This window comes from Synchytrium microbalum (assembly GCF_006535985.1).
Source record: "Synchytrium microbalum strain JEL517 chromosome Unknown SmJEL517_scf0022, whole genome shotgun sequence".
NCBI lineage: Eukaryota > Fungi > Chytridiomycota > Chytridiomycetes > Synchytriales > Synchytriaceae > Synchytrium > Synchytrium microbalum.
In genome coordinates, this window is record NW_022158371.1 from 107,249 (window position 1) to 132,918 (window position 25,670).

Genomic DNA, 25,670 nt, shown 5'->3' on the forward strand with positions numbered 1-25,670 from the left:
GGGCCTGCCAGAGTGAGAAGACACGTTGGCTTCGGGGCGGGGTTCGCCGCTTCCATTGTTGTCGTGTTTTGCTAAACAGCATCACGAATGCCAGGAATAATAGGAAGTAAAAGGACCTGGCTTACGCGTATATAAATATGAAATATAAAATGAAATAATCTGATAGAATCCGACTCTAGTTGTCTCATTGTCGCGTTAAATCATTGGAATTGTGCCTTTCCGCTACATCTTGAAGCAACAGAAGTGCAGAAGCAAGTAAACTGCATTAGATCTGAAACTCCAATTAAATTCTCAACTTCATACGAGTGAAATTCAATTCTTCTTTTTCTTCAACATGTCTTGTCAACTTTCGATCTGCAAGAAAAACATTCACACGAAAGAAACCCGACAGTTGCAACTGGTCGTTAAGCTCATCAAAACATGCTCTGCCATCAGTAAACTTTAGAAGCAAAGAGGCCTCATTGCAAAGCTCGGTTTGCTAATCCTGGAAGGCAGTTCTTCTCATTCGCGGCACCGTGAGTGGAAGAAGCAGGAATGAATTGGGAACAACAAACACATCCGGATGTTGATGCATAGAAAGGATCAATTCAACCACACAAAAAAATCTTTTAAATTCTCTTGCATTTAGGCCTGGGACTTTGGGCGCGCACACATCGATCAAATAGAGTCGATCCACTTCCTTCATCTCTTTCATCACCACACCAAGATTTCGACTACTTTATCACATCCTACGCCGAATTCTTTTACGACGATATGATGCAGCAAAATCCTCCCCCACCATCCATGTCTTCCTACCCATACGTGCCATCCGCCACAGGGAGTGATCTATTCGCTCCTGGCTCCCATTCAAGACCAATGAAGCCATCTCCGAGTGGTGAAGGCATATCTCGTGGCAAAAGCATCAACTTCAAATCACCTAGCATCACAAGCAATATGCCGTGGTACGAACGGTACCCTGCTCTCGTTATGCGCACAGTGGGACCAAAGTTTGTTGCATTTGTGCAGTGGCAACGCAAGGCTAAGAAGAATAGATATGTGCAAATGTCGCTGGCTGGACTCAGTGCAGTATGCTGAACGCTTTTGTGGTGATGATTCCAAGTTTTTTGGTCTAAATGTTCTATGAAAAATGCTAGATCTTGGCTGTAGCCGAATGTGCCATAGTTCAGCCGGTACCTCATCCAGGTACCAATTATCCTTTTGCAAGATCTGACGTGCCGACTGGATTCCTTAGCAAGTTGAGAAAGTCGTTTGTTGTTGAAAACATATGCAAGTACACTCACAAGGTTTGCTCTCTCCTTCGAAAACAGGCTTATGGTCACAGCAGTGTGGACATTCGTGTTCCAAATCCTGATATCTATAGGCCTAGGAGTTGTCGCGTATTGGGAAAAATTGGATCCAAGGAAACGGGGCCTTTCACTCCTCTTTGTACGGACAAAAAGAGAACGGCCAGGCTAGAACTCTATGTCACATGTAACTCTAACAACATCTCATCCCGAAATAGCTGATTTGGAGTTTTATGATTGTCATCTTATTGGAAAGCTTGTACTTTGTTGCATACGTCAACCAGGGCGTCACTCTGACCTTGCAATGTGGACAATGTACGTAAACATGTACCTCATATTTGAGAGTTACAATAGGAGTTTTTTGTTGCTAACTAATTTTGATTTGTAGGGTGCCAGACCTCACCGGACTGTTTCTACGGTGTGTAGTGCATCTCGCAGTCTTCCAACCTTTACTTTGAAACAGAACCCTCATGATTAATTGCTTGATCTCTACAGTTCCGGCATTAGCTGCTGGTACCAACTGTACAGCTGATTTTGTTGTAGCATACAACGCGGCTTCAAGCTTATGGACGATTGAAGGATGGTGGATTATAATTAACTTATTCGTTCAGGTATAATCAATGCAATGCATGCAAGTCCATTGCGTCGAGACTTTTCTCTCGCATCATACGTATCTCATGCTCGTCCCATTGAATGTCTAGATCGTCGCACTCCACTGCTGCATAACTACAGTTCTCGATTATATCAAGAAAGAATTCGTCTTCACAAGAACAAACAGCAATACACCTTCCCAATTACAAACACCAAACCCACTGAGCAAGCAAGCATCAGCATCAGGACAGCCCAACCACGGCTCTAAACAAAGAAGCTATCTAACTTCCAAAGAATTGGCAAGAGCACTTGAGTTGGACAATGCAAGTAACGCAAACAGTTTGACTAGACCTGTTACGAATGCAAACTTACATCCCGAGACGGCTGAATCGCATGGTCATATCCAAGTTGCTACTTCTCAACCACCGTTGCCTAGTATATCGAGCTCGGATGAGCCTGCTACACCTAAAATGACTTGAATTATCCAGACGAAAGTGGTCTTTTTGGTCCTAGTGCCAACTAATAATAAATATCGAATAGCTTGAAGATGTGTATTGCAAAAAACCGGTGTGGTGTTTACGTACAAATTCTTCCAACACGTGCAACTTCTGACGCTGTTGATATCCTCTTTTGCGAATAGATCCAGTGCTGCCGTTCCGAGGTTGCTTTGCAACTATGCTCAGTTTTCCAGCAACCAAAAGCAAAGAAGCGACCTCTACTACGACTACTGGAAATTTACCACTTTCGTCAATATATACTTTAGAGAATGAGTCTTCAACGGCGGAGATCTAACAAGTATGAGAGAGTCAACATTGTCCTTCCAACACGAGGTTTGGATTGGTGTTGAGGACAACTGACTCCAAGTGGTCTATTTCGGACTAGAAGAGGGAAGTGGTATGTCACTTAATGATATGAAATGAGATCGCTGCCACGAAGTTCCACTTTCAACCGCTGTAAACCAGCCAGCAATTGCTTAAAACTTCAAATCAAACAGGGAAGTGCTTGCTTTCAAATTTACCAAAGAAGCTCCCATCGAATAGAATGCTATCAAGCCATGAGGGCTAGTGTCTATGGGCTCTTTACCGGCCGTGTTTCTCCAAATAGCTTTATGTCTCGAGATTGGGGAATTGTTCCTTGAGTATGAGTGAAGGAGGGAAAGACATCACGACAAATTGGATTTTATCAAATCAAGCTGAGCACTCCTCAATGACTCAATGATTTGAACTATGGTGATGGTTTGACTACGAGAAGACTGATTTGTTATTAAAATTCCTCGTATTTGAAGTCATTGGAAAGATGAATGTAAATGATCTCGGCGGATTCCCTAGTTCCCATTGTCGTTGATGTATCTTGATATTTCAGGTATCTAGCGTGACCCTAAATTAACTTAGTAGCGAATTAGACAATTGAATAGACTCACAAAAAGATGCGTGATATATCGAGTTCCAATGAGCATGCTACAACACCTAAATTGATCTAAGTACATTAGAGCTCTGCGGAAACCTTTCTCATCCTCTTACTGGAAAGCAATAATATATGCTTGAAGAATTATATTGCAATCCAATGATACCGTTATGTACAACATGAAACCTCCGACTCAGCTCTTAGCCTTCTTAGCGAATCGATCCAGCGCTGTATACTCTGGTTCTTCGCCATGCTCTTCACCAGCTTGTCGCTTCCTAATCTTTTCCAGTTCACGTTCCTCCTTTTCGAAAGCTGTTTTCGCGGCCTCCTGCAACAAAAGAAACATCATGAGTATAAGTATCCACGAAATTGTGGACGACAAGGGCTAACTTACTCGTTTTGAATCAATAACATTTGTCTGTTTACGAAGATACTTGCGCAACGAGGATGACCTGCCTCGTGCTTTCGGTCTTGGAATATATTTTTCTGTGGGATTGTTTGCCTAATATGATTGACAGAGGAGAGTCAGATGAGTTGCCAGAATTGATATGATTCGTAGACTTTGCGTCCTGTCCGGTTTTTTTGTACCTCATATTCGACCTTTCGTTCACCAGCAATAACCTCTCGTGGAGCTCTATCCAAAGTGCCGACAAATTCGGGATTCATGGCAATCATTTCAGGTTGTATCTAGAAAACGAAAAAAATTAAGTTCCTGAACAATGCCATCAAGGCCCAATTACCAATTTACCTTATCCAGTAAACTATGAACTTCAGTCTCTCGTCTCTGCTTCTTGTTTTGGTATGGATTGGCTTCAAGTGAATCAAAGTTGGGTTCTCCGGATCCTACAGAGCACAAAAAATACATATGTCAGAGAGACATATTGACTCGAGATCATTCGAAAACTAACCAGGTATAGCGAGACTTGATATTCCACCGGCATGACCAACACCAAGTATGTCTTCGTACGGACAGAAATGCACGTCTTGGACACTGGAGCCAGGTATTAGATGTGTCATGTATGGTGATGATTGCTTTTCGAGAAAGGCGTCCTTCCAAACCTGGACAGAAAGAAATGTTAAAGTCCGTTTTCTCATCTTCATTGTTTGCGTGCGCAAACGAGACGTACATGAACATGAGGCCCAAATCCAACAGCCAACAGACCTAGCTCACTGATAGCCAGGGACGATGCCGGTGTTGGAGTATAATATGATTGTAAAGGCTTGAAAGTACGTATATCCCATATCTTTAATTGGCCATCCAGTCCAGCACTGGCCATGTATCTATAAATGTGAAGAAGGGACAATCAGATAGTCCATTCACACAGGAGAATTGCCGCTTTCTTGGACTTACAATCCATTCCTGTCTACAGCTAACGCCGACACAGGACCTTTATGACACAACATCTTGACTAGCGGTGTTGTCATATTTGGACTCCATAGTGTTACCGTTCCTTAAAGAGAAATTTGAGTGTGAATACCAAACCAAAAAGAACAAACATGACAATCTGCTAGGTGTATACCGTTAGTGTGGCCTAACTGCATTATAGCATTATACGGATTCTGAGCCATGACATCACAGCGACCCAATCCAGTTCTCAATTCCGCAACCAGATTGCCTGTTGATGTGTCTTGATATTTTAGGTATCCAGCGTTACCCTAAATCAACGTTACCGTATCAGACACATGCAACCAAAAAGCACGTAATCGCACAAAGATGATATGAATGATTCGTGCATTACCACAGAAGCCAACAAGAAATGATACGGCAAAAACTCTAATCGATTCACTTCAAGATGTTTTCTCAAACAATGCACTTCGAGACCCGTGTTGTCGTATATGTAGACGTATTTCTTTTGAGCTACGGCAAACATGGTTTCGTTATGCAGCCATCTAAAGAGACAAGATGTTATTTTCAAGCAGCGCAAAAAAGACTCAAGTACAAGTAATGGGCTTACTTGACATCGCGAATCGTCTCCTTGACCTGTATCTCACATCCTAGCTTTCCAGTTCTCCAATTGAAGGTAGCTATGTGGCCCTTCTTGCCTCCAATCAACACGTTCCTAAGTTTACATATGTGTTTAGGTGTTGCCCCATGTTTCTGCTCAACTAGTGACTGCCCCCACCGTCCGTTACGTGTATAATCCAAACAATATGGTCCGAATGTAGGTAAATCCAGATCAAACATCTACAATTTGATCATGAGCAAATACATAGATATGCCTTTTTCGGTGCAAACTGATCTTCACCTTATTCGAAGTAGAGACATCAACCGACTTTTCAATTTCATGCTGCTTAAACCTCCACGTTCTCTCCATTCCCTCAGCGACAACAAAACCAGCCGACTCTGGCAGCAGCATTTCATGATCGACAGCTTTTTCAACAGCAATGTGTTGTTTCTTGCCACTCTTTCGTAGTAGGGTCTTGAGTTTCAGATCTTGGACATTGCGTATGGGCACATTGTGACGGTTTACGCCTCGATTATATACTCGTGCTGCATCTGGGTCGACTACAGTCAAGCGAAAAAAGTGTGAATTGTCGGAAGCTTCAAAAGCTAGATCATGTAGCGATGTACCTTGTCTAGGAGGCTGTTTTGGTCTTGCGGGATCCTTGCTAAGGGTACTCATAGCTATGAGCGTACGGTTATTGAACTGATGGTGTTTTCAACTATGGTCGATTGTTTGACAAAAAAAAGTTTTGGAAGAGGAATTGGGACGATTGAGGTTTTTCGGACGTGATGTAGATATTGAGACACTGATTGTGCATAACTAATTACAAAGTTAAATTATCGGATCTGCTTCGTGTTCACGTCAAACGCGTCAGTCCCAACTCCCAACACCAAAGAAAGTCGAGAGCAACGATGGGGGAGAAGAGGAGTAACCAGCAATTCAGGTATATCATAACACGTATATTTCTCATGCACACCACTAATTTTCAACTCATGTATACACAGAAATGCTCTCAAATTCGAACCTGACACTCCCAACTTTCTCGCAAAACTCCAAGCAGCCAACTCTAAAGTCGCAGAAATACAGCAACGGGCACATGACGCTCGTGAAGCACAAAGCACGTCGAGTCTCGAAGATGAGGCTCCGGCCATTCATATTGGAAAGGGAATCACCGACTTTGAGGTCCAGCATTTCCTAGGCAAGAAGACGGCTGGTCAAGATCCAGACAAGGTCGCAGATGATGGTGTTGTCGCGGGTGCAGCAGATTCGATACCGGCAGCTGTTGTACAAGGTATGCTGATGTCTATCTAGTTGCTGCGGTAAAATCGCAGTATACCATTTACCCATCACTCGATTATGATCTAGACAAGAAACGAAAGATTGCTGATATAGGATCAAAAGCTGATAAAGAACAGAAGAGCAAGGACGTCAGAGCCCCAGATGTAAAGGCTGAGGAAGCGCCAAAGAAGCGTAAAGTCAAGGCAGTGACGAATAAGAATCTGCTCTCATTTGACAACGACTAAGAGGACTCCCATTATGGTTGTACATAGATAAATTCTTGTAGATAACTCCAACCAACAAATGTATAAACTTTTAATATTGCACTCATACATTTTTTATTGTGCGCAAAACTGTGTATCTTTTTTCTACCTAAATGCTTCCTTTTTCAAAATGAGGCTTGCCAACTAATCTCTCGTTCTTTTTATATTGGACTCTCTATGTTTCGTCCGCTATGCCCGTTCCATGTAATCCGACAAAAAATCTGCGAGCCTCGTTGGCCCAACGATTTTTGATTCCTCTTCACCACCACCAGTGACCCATCTTTTTTTGACTTGCTCTAACGAGCCGTCAGCATAAGCATGGCGATAGAAACAACTGTTTCCAAATGGACATTGACCTCGTCCATTATCGAAATGTTTACAGTCCATGCTATTGGAATGAAGTGTTGGCTATTTCGGCACACGTCTATATTCTCAAATAATGCATTTTTACTCACGTTGCCAGTTTTTGTTGGTATATCTCAATGACTCTCTCCTTTTCCATTTCATCACTAATCCATACTGTACTTGGAATGACGAAATGAGTGACCTATGCAAAAAAAGTTTTTAAAAGTGATTTTTCAAGTTCAGAAACTGTTAGACTATTACCGTTCTACATATTGGACCTAGGTAGACGGTGGTTGAAAAAGTGGTTAGAAAACCAGCAAAATTGGAGGTTCAAAAATTTTGTTTTGTCTTACAAGTTTTTGAATTGTCCATAGCCTCGTTCAGACGCCATTGCCGTATGCAGTCTAAGCACACTGGATGAGGACACTCTAAATAGTTTGAAGCCCAAGATTAACAACGAGCCGTGAAAAGCAACAGAACATTGTGAAAGAAATCTCACTCATCAATCCAAATCTTGGATCCTTCTTCTTTTTAATCACTTCAAAACATATCACACACTCCAAATCGTCCGCATGATCAGCTTGAGCATTCCTAGCATTGATTATAGCCTGTTTCCTTTGACAAGAAGCAATATGCTCTGTGTGTTCTTGTGAGGAACCTTGGGGATGTAGTACCAGTTTTTGACATACAGGACAAGGCAATCCGTGTAAATATCTGGGAAGAGGGGAAAAAAGAGATGTTTGAGCTTGGCCTTGCATGACCATAACTGATCTAATGCGAAACTCACTTGCACTTGTCACCAAATCGACAAGTTCCTTGTTGAGCAAATGGACATAATAATTCTAATTCTTGCTGTGGTCTAGTAATATGAGTTTCGTGTCGTGCTGGTAGTGCTCCCATGACATTCTCTTCTACACCTGTCCTTGCTACAGACGAATATGACATCATACGAGGCCCACGTTGAGTTGGTGCCAAGTATGATCCAGGAGACGTATATGATAGTTGCGCGTGTTGGTCGGATGGAATTCGGGCAGTCAAATTTATATTCATCACGCCGTTTGGTTTATCAGGTACTATGCCTAATCCAAGAGATTGCTGACCATAAGTCTGATAGCCGTTACTAGCATATCCATTGCTACCATAGCTGCTGCTAGCTTGATAAATATTGCTTCCATTTATGTGGTTCATGCCTATCCCATTGGCTCGACTACCGCCAGGAGATCCAGCCAACCCACTCAAACGATTATTCATCACTGGCGATCCAGCTAGACCACTCAAGTTGGAATTTGATCCATTCCTTCGTGGCCTGCTGCTCGTCACCATCTCCTCTTCCTCCATCAAAAACGGTACATGATGTTCATCGTCGTCTTCTATACGTTCATCGTCAGGGAGATCACTGACATCGTCGCCATGGACGCTCTCTGCAGCACGATAATAGCGACCCAAAACGTTCGGTAGAGACCTGGCATTCAAGAGAGTTTGACGACCATTTTCAGCGGACCAAGCTAGAGCGGAATTCATACGTAGTGGTGAGGCAGGAGCAGTTAATATATACTCATCACGTCGTTTGGCATTGTTTGGCATGGGTATTTGGGCACCTCCAAAATATGATTCGAGACTGGTTTTGCCAGCTGATCGTGACAGCTGTATTTGTTCAGATGGTGTCAACAGCTCATTCAACGATGATGGCAGTATAGCGCCAGGGCCATCATGATCTTCATTGTCATCATCGTATTCAATGTCACTGTATATAACGCGAGGTACTGAATTAATGCGAGATTGTTGTCCCGGTTCTGCAAAAGTAGGTGGTCTAGATATAGGGATGTTTTGAGAAGGCCGAGATATTGGCTCATTTATCGGTGACGGGTATTGATTTGTAACACCTCGCGACGTTGCGTGCAGAGACGATGCAGAACCCGCTGCAGTCTGACGTTGCTGGGCTTGGTGTTGAAGCTGTATAGATAGCGATGATGGCTGATTATTATTTGGCATTGCTTTTGGTAGTATAGGTGGTTTAATAGACGTCGTTTGTTGTGATGCAATAGGAGGCGTGGAAACTATAGGAGATGGTTCTGGTGAAGGGTTTATGGACTCTCTATGATTGTTTACAGGAGACGCCGAGCTGCTTGCTGATGTAGGTGATATTTCAGTTGTCTTTGTTGAGGCGGTAACTGGTTCACTACTCGTACGTTCGCCCTTTGACGTGGCATTCTTTTTAGTTGAAGATGATGCCGTTGACTTCTTTTGAGCTTGCTTTTGTGCTGATATATGTGGAAGTGCACATGCCTATGAATGGAATTGAGGGTCAGATGCTTGCTTGACGTTTGAATTCGTGTGAAGATCGTGTGAAGATGGTCTGGGTAGTTTACCGAGCCGTATCTGCAAGTTCCTTTCAAGAAATCTAGATAGATGTAGGAGCGAGCGCATCAGGGTTTGAGATCTATAAAGCAGTTGCACAAAAGGAACTTGGGACTTGAGAACTTACACATGCAAACTAGATCTTGAGTTGCGTTTGATTGGAGTTCATGAGAGAACGTACAAGAAGAGCCTAACCAGACATCAAGTCAATACGTGTTCCGTTTCTAGAACGAGTAAGATGCGAACTAACCGGCTGAGCAATGTCCCATCTTATAAAACTTGCATGGCACTGTGCTTCTTTTTTGGGGATTTGACGCAGCTGATGTGCCTAAAAGTTTCATGAGTTCGGGTTAGAGTCTTGCGATCAGAGCTCATAGAGTGCTTTAAGCCTTTAGAATCCATGTTCTCGTTGTTTGATACAGAGACATTGTCGTTCTCCTTCTTATCTGAAGTTTGGAAATTGAGACCACAAACAAACAACGAGCATCCTACCTGATAATGCGGGCTCCTTCTTCTCTTTCTTTTCTTTGGAACGCTTTGTGGACGGCGTCTCCCATCCTGTGGTCCCACTCATCGTCCTTCTTGGGCGTTGCGTGTTGCTGGAACTTGGTTGGGTGGTGCAACAACGAAATCGCAACACTTGAAGTCGCACTCTGGCAAACCACTTGCGAAGCAATATACATTTCTATGTTTTGTGCATATATATAAACCTACTACTTGAAAAGAAGACGAGTCACAGGTTGTGTTTTGCTTCGTTTACTTGCATCCTGATCATCATCATCTGATTGTTTTCTTTTCGTTCCACGAGGACCTGCATCTGGAGCAACGGCCTCTGGACCCAAGTAGACGTCTCGATTGGGCTTGATTTGTTTTGTTGTGACCGGAAGCTTGGGAGGTGGAGTAGGACGTGGCAAGTTGGTAAAGTATGGGTGTCGTAATGCCTACAGTTTGGAAGGTTGTGTTGAGACAAGCGTCTTGCGAAACCAAACATCTCTAGTATGTGTCTTACTTCTTCAGCAGATATCCTCTTGTTTGGATCAAACTCAAACATCTTACGCATGAGGTCAATCGCATCTGGTCGAGCAGCTGTAAAGTACTGTTGAAGGGACCTTGGTTTGGGGAATAGTTGCAGTTCGACATTCGCATTCAATGGCATGTACTAGACAAGTGAGAAGCCGATCAGTAACAGTGTCTAACAGCGAATAGCGAGTGGAACAACTCACATTCCACTCCTCTACAGTCGGAGTACCAAGAGCTTTCAGAATCACATCGAGTTGTCCCATGTCACTATCTCTCTCTGCTACGAGGAAGGGACTTCGAATGAATAGCTCTGCGAATATACATGCTGTTGACCACATGTCGACTGCACTTCCATATGTTGTTGCAGACAAAAGTAGTTCTGGCGGCTTGTACCATCTAGTTATTTGTGTGTCATTTTAGGTATAAAACAGGTCTTGACGGCGACTCTATACCTGGTGACTGCTTGTGGAGACATGGGTCGATTCCATTCTCCAAACTCTCGCGTCAAACCAAAGTCAGCCAACTTGACAAGTCCATCAGGAGATATAAGAATATTGTTTGGCTTCATATCCTGTTGACAAAGTCGTGTTAGCCCTGCGGGAGCCACTGTTCCTACTCAAAAACTCAGCTTACTCGATGTAGGAGATTGTTTCGATGACAATGATACAATCCTCGCGTAATCATCAGCATCCAGCTCTTTACATCTTCTTGTTTGAATGTCAATGTAGTATCCTTGATGACCATTTCCAAATCACATTGCAGGAACTCGAGAATGAGGTGCAAGTTTCCCTTGTGCATGTAAACATCCACGAGCTACGTGAAGAATGAGCAATGGCGTCAACATAATTGACAATTTGATGCGGTGCCGACCTCTATAATGTTTGGATGCCGTAACTCCTGTAACGCCTTTACTTCACGTATAGCACTCATATTCACTCCATCCCGAAACTGACGAGAAGGATTGTCAGCTAAATAATTCACAGATTCGTCAAGTAAATGCTTCTTTACATGTCCCAGCTTGATCTTTTTGATGGCAATCTCTCGTCCTGTAGCTTTTATCTTGCCTGAACAAATGGTCGAAATGTTGGTCAAATGTTTGCCAATTCTGACTGACTTGCGACATTTCAAGAAAAGAAATGGTCTGCACCTTTGAATACATGAGCATATGTGCCCTCTCCGATCTTCTCTTCCTTGGAGTAAAGCTCTTTGCTCGAATTTATTGGTCGCCAAAGCTCTTTGCTTCCCGTGGCTGCCATTCTTTCAAAGATCGGATTCCAATTACGAATGTGTCTCCAAACTATGAGTAAATTAGCTGACAAGTCCCGGACTAGCTAGTCTTTGCTGGCAGCCTCACTTGCATTTTGTGTGGAAAAACGACAATGAGGGTGGCAAGACACCATAATACAAATTGAAACGCGTATTTAAACGTGAGATATAGACCCCATCATTCATGTTATGGTTGCAAAGTCTTGATTTGCGTCCTGTTTGCGTCACTGGCATCGTTGTCAAACTTCTACTCGACAAAAACTTGAAATCATACGATGTACGCTATAGAACGAGCTGTAGGAATCGAGGCCATCATCAAAGCAAGCAGACTATGTCAGAGTGTGTTTAAGCAACTAGTTAAAGGTGAAACAGTCACTAAAGCCGACAACTCGCCTGTTACCAGTTAAGCGCCGTCTTTTGTTGCTCTTGGTGAGAACTGAGCTAACTTCAACCAATTTCCTATACTAGTTGCTGATTTTGGAGCTCAGGCAGTAGTAAACGCCATCCTACAAAAGTCCTTTTCATACCCAATTGTTGGAGAAGAAGATGCAGCCGATTTGCGATTGGATGCCACGTTGCATGCCAAAGTCACCGAACTAGCAAACTCGGTCCTGGATGTACCATTGACGTCTGAACAGGTACTAGAATGATGAGGCTTGATGATGGTGCTTGGGGTCTATGTTGTTGAACCTATGTTTTTAGGTGCTGACGACCATTGACGCTGGGACTTTTGCCGGTGGAAAAAAAGGACGATTCTGGACTTTGGATCCTATTGGTAACCTATCTCCACTTCTGAAATCTCGCTGATTCTACCCAAAATACCGTGTTAACTCTTTCGCCGGGGTTTATCAGATGGAACCAAGGGATTCTTACGTGGAGAACAGTTTGCAGTCTGTCTTGCACTCATTGAAGATGGAGATGTCAAGGTTGGGGTCATGGGATGTCCAAATCTACCACGCAACATAAATAATCCAAATGATCCAGACCGTGGTACCATCTTTGTAGCTGTAAAGGGTGAAGGTGCCTTCCAAGTAAGACATGAGACAAGCCTCAGTCCAGTTTCTTTTTCTCTTCAGCTCACGCTTCATCCCTTTGTCACTCACAGAGATCATTTGATTCCAACGTCGAAACAAGAATACACGTAGCAGACATCTCATCACCAGCACAAGCATCATTCTGTGAATCAGTTGAGGCAGCTCATTCATCGCAAAGTGACACAGCTGTCATTGCTCAACGATTGGGAATCACAAAGGCTCCTGTTCGGATGGACTCTCAATGCAAATATGGTTGTTTGGCTAGAGGTGATGCTAGTATTTATTTACGAGTCCCTACTCGTGCTGACTATGAAGAAAAAATATGGGTATGTTGGACGTGCAAAACAGGACTTGCGTCGAAAAGAAGTACAATATTTGAATCTGGTTCATTAACGCTCTTCTTAACTCCTGTAGGATCATGCTGGTGGTGCGCTCATTGTTGTGGAAGCCGGTGGACAAATATCTGATGTGACTGGTGCTCCATTGGACTTTTCATTGGGTCGAACACTGAAGGCAAATAAGGGAGTTGTTGCTGCCAATTCTACAATCTTCCCTGAAGTAATAGCTGCTGTTAAACAAGTACTCAACAAGTTGTAACAATCTAAAACCCATCTTCATGAAACAACGAGCATTGTCAAGGTCTCAGACTACATGAAACGTTTCGATGATTTGTAAAATTTCGTTGATATGTGAGATGCCAGGATTGTGGATATTCAAATTGGTCGCAATTCAACCAGGCCACTTTACTTCTGTCACCCGATTATTTAATAGGTCATCATCGGATCATATAGTCTCCACATTTGCATTCACGACTGGTACCATCGTTGGCATCATCTTTGTCCCAGTAAGCTGTTATTCCAACTCAATGGATGCTGAACTTCTGGTTTTGACTCTGATCTCGTTTTTAGAGGGTACTTGCACTCCTGTCGCCTGCAGCGTCGAATCTGAAATTTACTTCAGCCACTGGTGCTATTTGAAGTGAATGGAAAAAGTTAGTGACATAGCACACGCATTCTAGTCTGTAAAATTGTAAATCGCATTCCCATCTTGTTCGTCGACAATATAGTACCTGTCATTGACAAGTTGGTAAAAGTTGTCACAACCCAAAGAGAAAATTTCTTATATCAACTCCAAGATATTCCGTCGATACTTTGCATTTTGAGGGCACCATCTGCACAAGCGCGTCGTCGAAGCAAGCGGCGTTCCTTTTGATCTCAATATTTTCTTGCACCTTCACTTTTTTTTTTTTTTTTTTCCAAAAAGCGCTTTAACAAACGCTTTATAGCAATCGCTCATCAATGGCCAAGAGACAGACACCAGCAGCGTCAGAGATATCAGAAGAAACCGCAGAGATACCAGTTGAAGCTACTCGAAAGATCAAAAAGCAGAAAGTAGCAAATATCCCAACATCAACACCTCCAACCACGACAATATCAGCTGCACCTACAATCGCTGAAGGCTCTGGATTCCTAAAAAAGCACGGAATAACCGTATTAAATGCTAAAACTATACAAGATCCGTACCTCACCTTCGCAAACATCGAACATTTGAAACCATCATTGCTCAAACCATTCAAATCGTTCGATGCTCCAACTCCCATTCAAAGTGCTGTATGGCCTTATCTGTTTAATGGTGATGATGTCGTTGGCGTCGCAAAGACAGGTGCGAACTGATCTGATTTGAAGTTTTTCTTTCTTGAAGGACCTGCTGAGTGAAGGCTCAACTTCTTTTTTCGATCTAGGCAGTGGAAAGACATTCGCATTCGGACTACCAGCAGCCAAAATGGTTCGCAAACAATCTCCCAAACAATTAGGAATACTTGTACTAGTCATATCACCTACACGAGAATTGGCAATCCAAACATTTGAATCCTTCCAACAATTTGGACCGAAATCATATGTGAAACCTGTCTGTATATATGGTGGTGTGCCCAAGGGAGAGCAGAGACACTTATTAGGTGAAGCAGATTGTAATGTATTGGTTGCTACTCCTGGTCGTCTAATGGATTTCATGGAGGAGGGTGTTATTGATTTGGGAGTTGTCAAAATGGTTGTCCTTGATGAAGCTGATCGTATGTTATCGTTTGGGTGGGGCTTTGAAAGTTATTTTTCTGTTAGTAGTGTCTTGACATACCAGTCGCCTTGTTTTGTCTGACCCTCTTCTCATCTACCACCAGATTTGAAGAAGACATCAAAAGAATTCTTTCAGCAGTCCCATCACCCCGTCAAACAGTCATGTTCTCAGCAACATGGCCAATGGAGATTCGCAATTTAGCAAACACATATCTCTCACCATCAGCAATCCGAATCACTGTCGGATCAGATGAATTACAAGCAAATACAGACATTACACAAAACGTAGAAGTTATGACTCAAGATGCTAAAGAGGGTAGATTATTACAGTTGTTGAAGGGTCAAGCAAAGACGGATTTGGTGCTGGTCTTTGCATTGTACAAGTGGGAAGTTGGGAAATTGGAAAAGTTGCTGGTGCAACGTGGATATAAGGTGGCTAGTATTCATGGAGATAAAGCTCAGAGGGATCGTATTGCTTCGTTGGATTCGTTCAAGGTAGGCAAAAACGCTCAGGGTAGACACGTCGTTACCGTCAGATACCTAACAATTTCCAACTGCAAATCTCTTGCTAGACCGGTAAAACACCCGTTCTAGTTGCTACAGACGTTGCCGTAAGTGCAAGCGTATCTACGACTCGACGTCGGTGACCGTACGTGTCTCACTCTCGTTCTTGTTCTACTATAGGCTCGTGGTCTCGACATACCAGAAGTAGCATGTGTCATCAACTTTACATATCCTCTTACTACAGAAGAGTATTGTCATCGTATCGGACGAACGGGTAGAGCAGGTCGCAAGGTACGACTCCGTCAAAGTTGTTAATAATTATTATCTTGGCATAATTTATAAAGATGCCAACGTGGTTGTCATCTGAAAGCTAATTTCTTGTTTTTTCCAGGGTATCGCATACACATTCTTCACAGTGAATGAAAAGTCTCATGCTGGTACGTTGCTTACTTTCCGTCCTAGGTATGAGTTTTTGCTCACAATTTGATACTCCAATTCTTCTAGGTGCTTTGGTGAATGTATTAAAGAAGGCGAATCAAATAGTGCCCGAGAATCTCATCAAGTTTGGAACCACTGTAAAGAGAAAAGTAAATGAGAACTACGGAGCTTTTGTGAAGGACGTGGATATGAGTGTTAAGGGAAAGAAAACTACATTTGACGATGACGACGAGTAGAAGGCTGTGTCAAGATGCATACTCATGACGAACCGTTGTTTCGGACAAGAGTTTGCAATTTTTGTTAGCCCTGTCCTTTTGTGTTATTACAAGAACGATACAAATAGATTTAGATTAGTTATAGCCCATTCATTCTGTCCTTGGACGTGATATTTGGCGTGAAAGTAGTCATCGCTTGCGCCACATCACAAACGAATACAGGACGACGAAGGAAGCTCCGAGACAAATACAGGCCACATAATTACTCTACAACATTAACAAAGCATGAAGAGTCTATTCTTCTTTGGAAAGAAGAAAGAAGATCGGCCAAGGCTCTCTTCAAAATTAGCACTAGCTAAAGTAGTGCATGGTGGTTCTTTTCAGTCTGGATTTGAAGAGCACTACTTTTTAGGAAAGAAGTTGGGTTCAGGGAGCTTCGGTATGTCGCTTGAATGTGTCTTTGTTGGCCACAATTTACTTACACCCATCATGCCATCACAGCTGTTGTAAAAGAATGCACTCGAAAGACAGATTCTAAAAAGTTTGCAGTCAAAATCATTGACAAAGTACCTCTGAAAGGTATATCCATTGCTTGTCTCTCTAGTTTACTTTGGGTTGGCATGGTTACTCTTGGTCCGAACTTCCACAGAGCCACAAAACAGCTACAGGAACTATATAAATTACACCGTACATTCTATACTAACACGACTTTTGCTTTTTTATTTTTCCATTGTACAGGCAAAGATGAGATGTTGCGCACCGAAATCCAAGTCCTGGAAATGATTGACCACCCAAATATTATTGGCTTGAGAGACAAGTACGAGACCCCCTCACACATGTATCTCGTAACGGATCTGGCTACTGGAGGTGATAATCAGAATTCTGGGATATTCATACCAAGGTGGGCCTGTTGGCTGAAGGGTTTCTTGTCTTTAGGTGAACTGTTTGAACAGATCGTCAAGAAGGGAAGCTATACAGAAGGAGATGCTGCCAAGATTGTTCGAGAGCTGTTTGACGCTACTGCTTACTTGCACGAACTAGGTACGAATAGTGGTTGCTTTGAGTCAAGTCAGTTTTCGTATACTCACACTCTCGTCACCATAGATATTGTACATCGGGATCTGAAACCAGAAAATCTCTTGTTTAGAGATACATCTGACAGCGCTGATATTATGGTAATTTAAATTCAAGGTACTTATGAGAAAGTAACCGAATAACTCAAGTCCCCAATCTCTACTTTGTAGATAACAGATTTCGGACTATCGAGAGTGGTAGATTCTGATGTTTATCTCAAAACCGCATGTGGCACTCCAGACTATGTAGCTCCTGAAGTCCTGAAACAAATGGGTCATGGAAAACCTGTTGATGTATGGGCGCTAGGGGTGATAACGTATGTCCTGCTATGTGGATTTACACCGTTTTGGGTAAAACAAATCGGCTTCTTGAGTTTCGTGCTATACCAGTTCAGTGTGACCTTACCGTTTTCTATCACAGGGTGAAGATCAACCAGCACTATTCGAAGCCATAGTAAAATGTCGCTATGAGTATGAAGAAGAGTATTGGGGAAACGTATCTGATAACGCCAAGGATTTCATTAACAAGTGCTTGACTGTGGATCCTTCGAAACGACCCACAGCACAAGAAGCCATTGATCATCCATGGTTGGCTTCTGAGTCCAAAACGGATCTGCTGCCTACTGTCAGAAAGGGGTTCAACGCAAGGAGGCAATGGGGAAAAGGTACACAACTTGTAGGATCTTCATATGCAGCATACAAATCAACCAATCTGTAACTCTTGTTATAGCTATCAGCGCTGTGCGTGGTGTCTCTCGACTGGGAACTCTGGTCGATATGTCGATGAGATCGAAGAGCACAGATGACTCGCTGACCACTGATTCTGCTAGTTCAACATCAACACAACAAGAAGACAAGGACAAGAAGTTAATAGATGTTTTAGCGAAACTCAAAGTGACGAACTGATTCACTGTATGTCCGTGGTGCGGAGATCTGCTTGTACTAGTAAACTTTGTTTTTCACTGGGGTTTATTTAGAGATTGAGTGAGAAGGAGTGTATTTGTGCGTGCCCCGTCTGTAAAGCTTTCTGGTTGTCTTCTTTGTAATTTGTTTCTTTACCGCAATCCATAACACGGCATTCTTTTGTAAAACACAAGTGTAGAGAACTGTAGTATGCTGCAAAAACTCCATTGACGTCGTCGAAAGGCGGTTCTGTCACGAAATTAGTAACATCTTACGTTCTCAATCCCAGAAGCGTCCAAACTGGGTTTCCAGCACAAACCCGCCTGTATCGAACCCTCAGCGCTTAGCGAGTTGAAGTCATCGACGAGCGTACAATTTGTTTCGATGAAATTTAATTCGTCAAGATGTCTTTTCCTCCCTCACTTATACTGGAAGCAAAACCACTACCAATTCCGAGCATCTCCAAATCTCGATGCAGCGCTGTTTGGAGGAAACACGCGGGTACAGAGCTCCTAAATTCAAGCAGCATTTGCTTGACAGTAGTGCCCGTTTGAGCGGCTGAAAGTGAAATTTCTTGCCATTTATCTCTTTCAATATAATACACTGACATACTGTCGCTTTTTCTAGTCCAATATAGGCCACTTGGAGTCAGTTGTCGCCAACATCAACCTCAATTATGCCACACCTCTTGTTGGAAGGACAGCCTTGACAGTCCAAGGCTTGTACGATCTCCGCCGTTGGAGCCTTAATGTTCAAAGGGGCGTACTGCTGAAATCGATTCATTTCTAGTAGTGGTAGCATCCCTAGCAGATTCGTTTTAACCATGGTTGTGGTGGCCGGTGATGCTTATAGGAAGGTGATATGTGCAGCAGATGCTGTACGTGTGTGGAATGTAACATAATCTTGTTCTATAAAAATCCTTCATTGTATCTCTGGTTCGTCAATATTATTATATGTCAAAGCAACAATAGTCACGAACTTGTTCCTTCCGTTTCCTTGAGCAGACATATGTATTGTTCAAGCAGAAAAAGAGCAACATAGGAGCGTTACAAATGTTGCGTTCTAATCTACTGCTATATTTAGCCATCCTATAGATTTTGCAAACAACAAAAATTGTGCCGTTCATTTGTTCCTCTTCTAAATTCCTTCCTCGTTCAAAAAAGACTGTGGCGTGGTGTTCGTTTACATAGCTATACTGCTTTTACTACGTTTGGTAAGTCCACCTTCTACCGTTGTTGAAGTAGTATTATTACTTGTCGAATCGGATACAATACTAGGAAACCCATCATCACCATGTTGTGCCCCATCCCAGGCCCTCTTTTCTCCAACAATCGTAGTCGTACTTGATGATGTCGATGGTGGTATAGCGACATTACTACCACTAGTGGTGGTTGTTATTGGCCGTCCTGGTCCACTATATTCGGTATGCAAATCCTGGTCTGGTTCTGAAATATACTGTCGTTTTATGCTGCTGCTACCACTACTAGATAGAATATGGCCATTGCCTATCGATTCGTCTCCTGGTAGTGGTGGGGGTGGTAAATCCGGTTCTGTTGTTCTAGTTATAGGTATACTACTATTGGCATTCCTGCTTAAAGTCAATGTATTCCTGACATGCGAATGTGGATTATTATTCTCATCGGCGTGTTGTGCAACCTCATCATCATCATAATCTACTAATCCAGTTATGGGTGCTCGTGGCCTAGGAGAAGATGTCTGTATAAACTCAATCTTGTTTCGACCGGGTATTGATGTTGATGATGCAGGTGGTGGTGATAATGATGCAAGTCGTAATGGTGGGGATTGCGATCGCGCTCTTGGTATGAGTGTTGGCGGTGGAGTCACGACTCGCGGTGTCGTATATGCGGCTTCCTGCATGGTGGTGCTACTACTATTATTATTGCTATTGTGATTGTTGCCGCTGCTTGAATGATGGTGTGTCGGATCATCATCGTCGTCTGAGCCATTGAAATAGGCTTCCTCATCTTCATCGAGCTTACTCCAGCCGTCTCTGTGCTGCTTTGGCTTGATACTAAATGACCGAAGAGCTATTAGCACAAATGGCGAAAACTAATTGTCATGGATCTCCGAAGAATGGTACTATAGCTTACGTCGCAGGCTCAGCTTCAGATGGCCCATTCAATCGTGCAGCAGTATCTTGTAGTTGCTCATATCGAAGAATGATGGCAGCCAATGATCCGAAAGGTATCGATTCCATCAGCTTTCGATGATTCGAGACCATATGATTTATCAAGAGCTTGACGGATTCCTAATATGGGATAAAATTTACAGTTTCAGAGATACGAAGAAAATCAAGTACATCTATCTGAATGCTCAAAGGACTCTTTTTCGATTTACCTTTTTGATAAACTCAAACAATTCCAGCAAGGCAGAATTCATCATATTATATCTGCCCTTTGTTTCCTTATACAGAGACAAGATTGGCCCAAACACATCGGCTTTGGTTAAATGACGATTATAGAATTCATCCTTCATTCCAATCACGGTTCGTATCACTCGTAGGGCACCTATTGCAAGAAAAAAATGAATATCCAGGACATATTGTACTCGGGGATCAAGCGAACTTACTCAGACGAACATAAACATCCTTGCATTTGAATAGCAAGACAAACTTTTCCAAAACCAGTTTGTTGAGTAGGTAGAATTTGCTTCGGTAGGTGTGATGTTTGATCATGAAGCACACTAGCTCGCAAATATGATTGCAGACGGCTACACGATCTTTGTCAATTACTAATACTTCTGGTCGACCTATGAATTGCAGAAGCGATTAGCCAGTAGACCGGAATATTTGGGGCATTTTTGCTTGTAGAATAATACTGTTTCACTCACCTTCTTGTTTATGAATCATATTAGCATCCAGCGTCACAATAGGATCAAGCAACGACAAGACTTGTTTTTCATAAAACATTTTCAAAAAGTTGTCTCCATCTTCATCGTTGCCCACATGACTGATAATTCCATCAGTGGTATCTAGACCTGTAGTATCCAGCAAGACTCGTATAATTTCAGCAAACTGTGACCTAAGTCCAGAATCAGGTTCTTGTAAAAACCTCTCGATTATCAAGTCGATTAAGGGGCGATGGTTGTTCTTTGCTTGAGCCAGACAGAACGATCTTACGAGGCCTGGATCGTGTTCGAGGACTGATGTCAGAATAGCCGTTACTGCTAGCCGTATTGACATGTCTGTATCTGCTAGTGTATATTCGAATATGGCGAAGAGACCGTGATTGCCCAATGACCTAAAACACAAAGACAGCGAATTAGAAACAAATCAACACGTACTTCATTCGGGAGCAAAAAAGGGACTACGTCGTTACACACATACAGGGCAACTTAACACACCTGTAAAACTGATTCCTACTAGCAACTTGCAACGTCTTGGCAATACTCGTCAACTCGTGCAACAATAATATTACATCCTTCTTCTTCTCCATCGACACATCCTCGTTACTTAACATCTCAAACAATTGATTCAGATAGTCACGCTCGGATTGAAAGTAATTTACAATGTCCACATGGTTGAAAAATATGAGGGAGTTCATGGTTGAGAAGGTGCTATCGTCTAATAATCTGGCCAATGCAACGTCTTTGAGGAATTGAACACGGTATACGAGGGTTATTTTGGCACATATGTCCTTGTTCGGGATTGGTATGATCTATTTCGGGGCTTAATGTCAGTCAGATGTTTTTCATTTGCGGTACTGTTTCAGATGTTACCTCTTTGAAGTGAGCTTTACTCTGTAAATGATCACGATGACTAGCTTTTATATGTGGAAATTCTCGATCGTCTAAAAACAGCCAAGAAATCAGTATATATGGACCAATCTTTGTTCAATCTGTACTCCAAGCGACCGTTCCCAATCTGTAACCGCTTCGCAACTCACATTCAAGTATACCAGCCACCTGCTCAAACACTTCATCTTGCAATATGTAATCATATACATTCGACTCATTCAAAAAGATGACCATACGAATGATTGCCGATAGAGCGAATAATTCTTCCATCATTTCCATATCTTCTGCAGGACCCAGTAATGATAGTAGTGTTTCCAGATATCGCTAAGCAGATAAAAAAATGAGCAACTTGGACCAAACTTTTCTTCAAAGTCGAGAACACCATACATCTTGATGCAGAGCTTGTAACAGTTGATCTCTCCCAAAGATTGTTCTGGACGCATTTGTGACTGCTTGTTCTATTTCTTTTAGATTGGCGAGTGCTGGTGCTGGTAGTGTAAATGGTCCGTTACTCTTTTCAGGAACACCATCGCCTAACAAGAAAAGAATTATCAGCGATTCTATTTCGTTGATCCAATGCGGATGAGTACGAACTGCACCTTCTACAGGTGTTGTTGAAGCTGGTAAAGGATCGATATCTGTTTTTCGAACATGAAATTTGATGAGGCGAAAAGAAGTCTACTGCAAGTCCTTTTGAATGATCAAGACGTACCTGAACCCTGTATAGCTAGCCTTTTTTGGACAGATTCAATCGAGTCCCTATAACCGTTGTAGTATGAGTATCGAGCAAGAAAACATACGAGAATATGCACCTTTTACACGAACGCACCAAACATCTTGACATCCACCGGGCTCTTGAAAACTCAGAGCTAAATCAGTTCCGTTCGGTTCTGTCCAAACTATGAGTGTTTCTGTTGATAAAGCGAGCAAGCATGAGGATCATGTTATTGTTTCTGACAGCATGCGTGACTCAGAGTATGCATGTACCTTGCTGTCTCTGATATATAGGATCTTTTCTTATTTTCGAATTGAGAGTAACAGCGCCAGTGTCTTCAGATCGCACTAGTATGCATACACCATCTTTTGGCTGTAAAGTTTGAAAAAACAGACAATGAGCAAAAAAGACAACACCAAAGAAGTAAACCATGAATCGACAATATCAGAAAGCAATGTCAGAAAGCAAGTAATCCCACAAGTATCAAACAAAGTAACGAACGAACGCACCTCAACCCAAGTAGTTTCAACCTGACCAGTTCCCTTGTCTACCCAGTCGCCCTGGTCAGATAGCTCATATACTTTGACTCTGCTATGTTTTCCGTTGTCTTCTACAGTTACAATGACAGCAGCACCTGATGGGGCTTGTGCTTGTTCTGTCACTAAATGTTCATCTTGAGGAACAGCAACAGCTGAATTCTCAGCGAGGGGCGGGTCTGATTGCAGCGGCTGATGGCTGGCCAGACTGGCCTCGACTGGTTGAGGAGTCTCTGCCACTTTGGATGATTTTTAAAAGCTTGATTTTGGCGATGTTTTGATTTTGCTGGTCTGTTGATTGTGAGAGAGACGAGCAGGTTTGTCGAGAAAGCCCTATCAGCTAAAGTAAATGAAAAGTTCTTCAGATATATAATGGTTGGCTTCGTGCCTGATGCCCTATTTTACACCATCTAGATTTGTTTTTGTTATGTCAACCTTTCGCTAGTTTTACGCATTTTTTTGTAGCAATGATCAAGTGATGTAATAACGCAAAACACGCTCTAGATACAGCAAGCACGTGCGAAATTCTCACTAAATTCACCAACAATCAGATCCATCATTGATGATCTACCTCCACCTCGCCTAATCACAGATCCAAACACACATCCGGAACAAGGCTGATATCGAGAATTGACATCCGGAACGAAAGTTATATAGATCCTTACATACAAATTTGTGGGCATTTCATGTCGATTCATACAATAACTATCTAAAAGCTACTTAAATAGCCAGTCGAGCTCCAACTTCTTCTGTCCCTAGTATGACCTCCATTTGGCCTGTCCAAAGTCACGATCAGGGAAGAGCAGCGGAGCACACAACGTCCACATATACAGTAAAACATTAACCCACGATGATACAACTTTAACCCATATCGCACCATATCCTTTGTCGATAGCTATCGGGACAGTGTTGCCTGTGGTATCGTATTGATTGAGAGATCCCCACTATGAGAGACAGATTTCAGTCAGTAATGATCTTCCTTAGTTCTCGCTCAACATATTCGGATGATTATAGACGTGTCTCTCACGCACATTGGTCACCACACTGGCCATGAAGAATGATGCGAGAAGGAATGCAAAGTGAAAAAAGGAATAGTTATAAGCTGTTCCTTCTTGCTCGTCATCCATATCGTCACTAGATCCAGTGAACTCGCTGGATCCTATTTTAGAATATTAGATCACAGCAAAAACACTTGACGAGTGGCAACAAGCACTGACAAACAATGTCGAATATCACTGGACACTTTACCAGAGCTGACAGCAGAATATCCCAAAGCCAACAAGGTCAATATAGCACCAATGATTTGTATTGCTAGTGTCCAGCTAGCATCCGACGATGTTGCTCCGCTACTGCATTGTTGCGGATTATTGGCCACTGCTGAGCCAATTAGATACGTATTATACAGAGAGAGCATAGCAGGCTGTAATAGTCCTGATGTTGGGTTGGCTTCTTGTACTGCAGGCAGTAAGGCCACCACAGATTGAAACACCACCAGGATAAGGTTGAATGTGATGAAGAAGACTAGGAGTAAGAGAGTGTCACGAGTTAAATCACTTGCTGCCTATGAACCACATACACAGTAGACGTTGATTCCCAATACCAAGCGAACTCACTGTTTAGACCACAACCAGGTACTTGAGTGTAATAATTGTATAGTAATGCTGACCCAGTAATGACTGCAGAATACAACAACACAGCAGTCCCAATAAGCAAACTAGTCCAAAACGAAGACCCAGTTTCCTCAGCATTCGCGACCCACGTTTCTGCTGTAGTATGAGCGAAATCCACCAATATCATGCTCTGCAGCAATATGAACAAGGCGGAAAAGAAGAGAGCGGCAATCCAATACGTATAGAAAGTAGGTGAAGCAATGAAAAATACTCCAATCATGGTTCCGACAAATAGGACGAATTTAAGTGGCCAGAATCCATTCTGGAGTCTTGCTCGTGGATCTTGTGATGATGTGACTCCTAGTAGGAGTAGCATGAAGAAGGCATGATATATGACCATAGCGAGGGAGATTCGATCTACGGCTAGATAGTTCCAACAGTTTGCATCGCATTCTGGCGTTGCTGCAGCTGTGAAGATATTTGATCCTTGAGATCTACACATACAGGAAGCGTTAGCACTGGATCCATACGAGAACAGTTCACTTGCGATCGAAAAGAAGGGCAGATTGAGACGTCGTGTTGATTTACTTGAGAACAAGAGCAGTGATGGTAGCCAATATGAAGCCCAGCATATACCATACTCGAGTTGCCACTGACAATTTCCTTAATCATAAAGTAATCGTAGTAAGCTACTTGTGATATTATCACCACACAGGTCTCGGCGACATCCAGATCTCGAATTACCATGGCACAGCACAGCAGCAGCATTGAAGGATGGTGCCAGCCGCACAGCATATACTCTCTAATCTTATTGAGTATTAGCGCTTGAAATCTGACGAAAGCACAAGATCCTGATGGGCATTCCTGACCGAAAGCAGATTGACATACCACCGATGCAGCAACTTAGAAGCGCTCCCATGGCTACCAGCAACTATGAAAGGCGTCTTGGATCGCTTGTGGATCCTGTGTGGAATTTCGCACGAAAGGCGGCAGTTTGAATCAATATGTTGGACGTCGAGTTTTAAGCACACTCACCCTACGATCGCGAGAGAGGATGAGC

The 25,670-nt window shown here is 42.7% G+C and overlaps 6 protein-coding genes across 6 annotated transcripts; 3 read left to right on the forward strand and 3 right to left on the reverse strand.

Moving 5' to 3' along the window:
- Positions 1 to 3,471: 3,471 nt before the first annotated feature.
- On the reverse strand, positions 3,472 to 5,902 carry SmJEL517_g03820 (uncharacterized protein; the record flags this gene model as incomplete). Its single annotated transcript, XM_031169748.1, has 12 exons — positions 3,472 to 3,606; positions 3,673 to 3,780; positions 3,867 to 3,965; positions 4,027 to 4,121; positions 4,187 to 4,337; positions 4,406 to 4,559; positions 4,630 to 4,729; positions 4,799 to 4,934; positions 5,018 to 5,168; positions 5,234 to 5,463; positions 5,525 to 5,784; positions 5,851 to 5,902. 12 exons carry the CDS (start codon positions 5,900 to 5,902, stop codon positions 3,472 to 3,474), a joined length of 1,671 nt encoding a protein of 556 aa, XP_031024262.1.
- Positions 5,903 to 6,954: 1,052 nt separating this feature from the next.
- Positions 6,955 to 11,744, reverse strand: SmJEL517_g03821 (uncharacterized protein; the record flags this gene model as incomplete). Its single annotated transcript, XM_031169749.1, has 13 exons — positions 6,955 to 7,153; positions 7,221 to 7,312; positions 7,372 to 7,388; positions 7,464 to 7,538; positions 7,610 to 7,824; positions 7,898 to 9,396; positions 10,206 to 10,409; positions 10,478 to 10,627; positions 10,692 to 10,884; positions 10,941 to 11,059; positions 11,122 to 11,301; positions 11,359 to 11,552; positions 11,636 to 11,744. The coding sequence occupies 13 exons, from the start codon at positions 11,742 to 11,744 to the stop codon at positions 6,955 to 6,957; spliced, it is 3,246 nt and encodes a 1,081-aa protein (XP_031024263.1).
- Positions 11,745 to 12,029: 285 nt separating this feature from the next.
- On the forward strand, positions 12,030 to 13,765 carry MET22 (3'(2'),5'-bisphosphate nucleotidase; the record flags this gene model as incomplete). Its single annotated transcript, XM_031169750.1, has 8 exons — positions 12,030 to 12,156; positions 12,223 to 12,392; positions 12,457 to 12,529; positions 12,607 to 12,785; positions 12,860 to 13,114; positions 13,203 to 13,381; positions 13,560 to 13,632; positions 13,697 to 13,765. 8 exons carry the CDS (start codon positions 12,030 to 12,032, stop codon positions 13,763 to 13,765), a joined length of 1,125 nt encoding a protein of 374 aa, XP_031024264.1.
- Positions 13,766 to 14,086: 321 nt separating this feature from the next.
- On the forward strand, positions 14,087 to 16,038 carry SmJEL517_g03823 (uncharacterized protein; the record flags this gene model as incomplete). Its single annotated transcript, XM_031169751.1, has 7 exons — positions 14,087 to 14,450; positions 14,530 to 14,875; positions 14,965 to 15,355; positions 15,433 to 15,471; positions 15,545 to 15,655; positions 15,756 to 15,801; positions 15,869 to 16,038. 7 exons carry the CDS (start codon positions 14,087 to 14,089, stop codon positions 16,036 to 16,038), a joined length of 1,467 nt encoding a protein of 488 aa, XP_031024265.1.
- Positions 16,039 to 16,302: 264 nt separating this feature from the next.
- Positions 16,303 to 18,894, forward strand: SmJEL517_g03824 (uncharacterized protein; the record flags this gene model as incomplete). Its single annotated transcript, XM_031169752.1, has 10 exons — positions 16,303 to 16,456; positions 16,519 to 16,596; positions 16,756 to 16,884; positions 16,954 to 17,058; positions 17,122 to 17,192; positions 17,262 to 17,441; positions 17,512 to 17,755; positions 17,821 to 17,984; positions 18,621 to 18,715; positions 18,783 to 18,894. 10 exons carry the CDS (start codon positions 16,303 to 16,305, stop codon positions 18,892 to 18,894), a joined length of 1,332 nt encoding a protein of 443 aa, XP_031024258.1.
- A 281-nt stretch (positions 18,895 to 19,175) lies between these two features.
- Positions 19,176 to 25,242, reverse strand: SmJEL517_g03825 (uncharacterized protein; the record flags this gene model as incomplete). The annotated part of the gene is made up of 19 exons (XM_031169753.1): positions 19,176 to 20,025; positions 20,105 to 20,262; positions 20,352 to 20,521; positions 20,583 to 20,762; positions 20,844 to 21,253; positions 21,357 to 21,670; positions 21,732 to 21,802; positions 21,899 to 22,073; positions 22,137 to 22,282; positions 22,349 to 22,387; positions 22,462 to 22,508; positions 22,579 to 22,660; positions 22,737 to 22,836; positions 22,974 to 23,239; positions 23,791 to 23,944; positions 24,032 to 24,159; positions 24,249 to 24,521; positions 24,614 to 25,104; positions 25,199 to 25,242. The coding sequence occupies 19 exons, from the start codon at positions 25,240 to 25,242 to the stop codon at positions 19,176 to 19,178; spliced, it is 4,098 nt and encodes a 1,365-aa protein (XP_031024259.1).
- Positions 25,243 to 25,670: the final 428 nt, after the last annotated feature.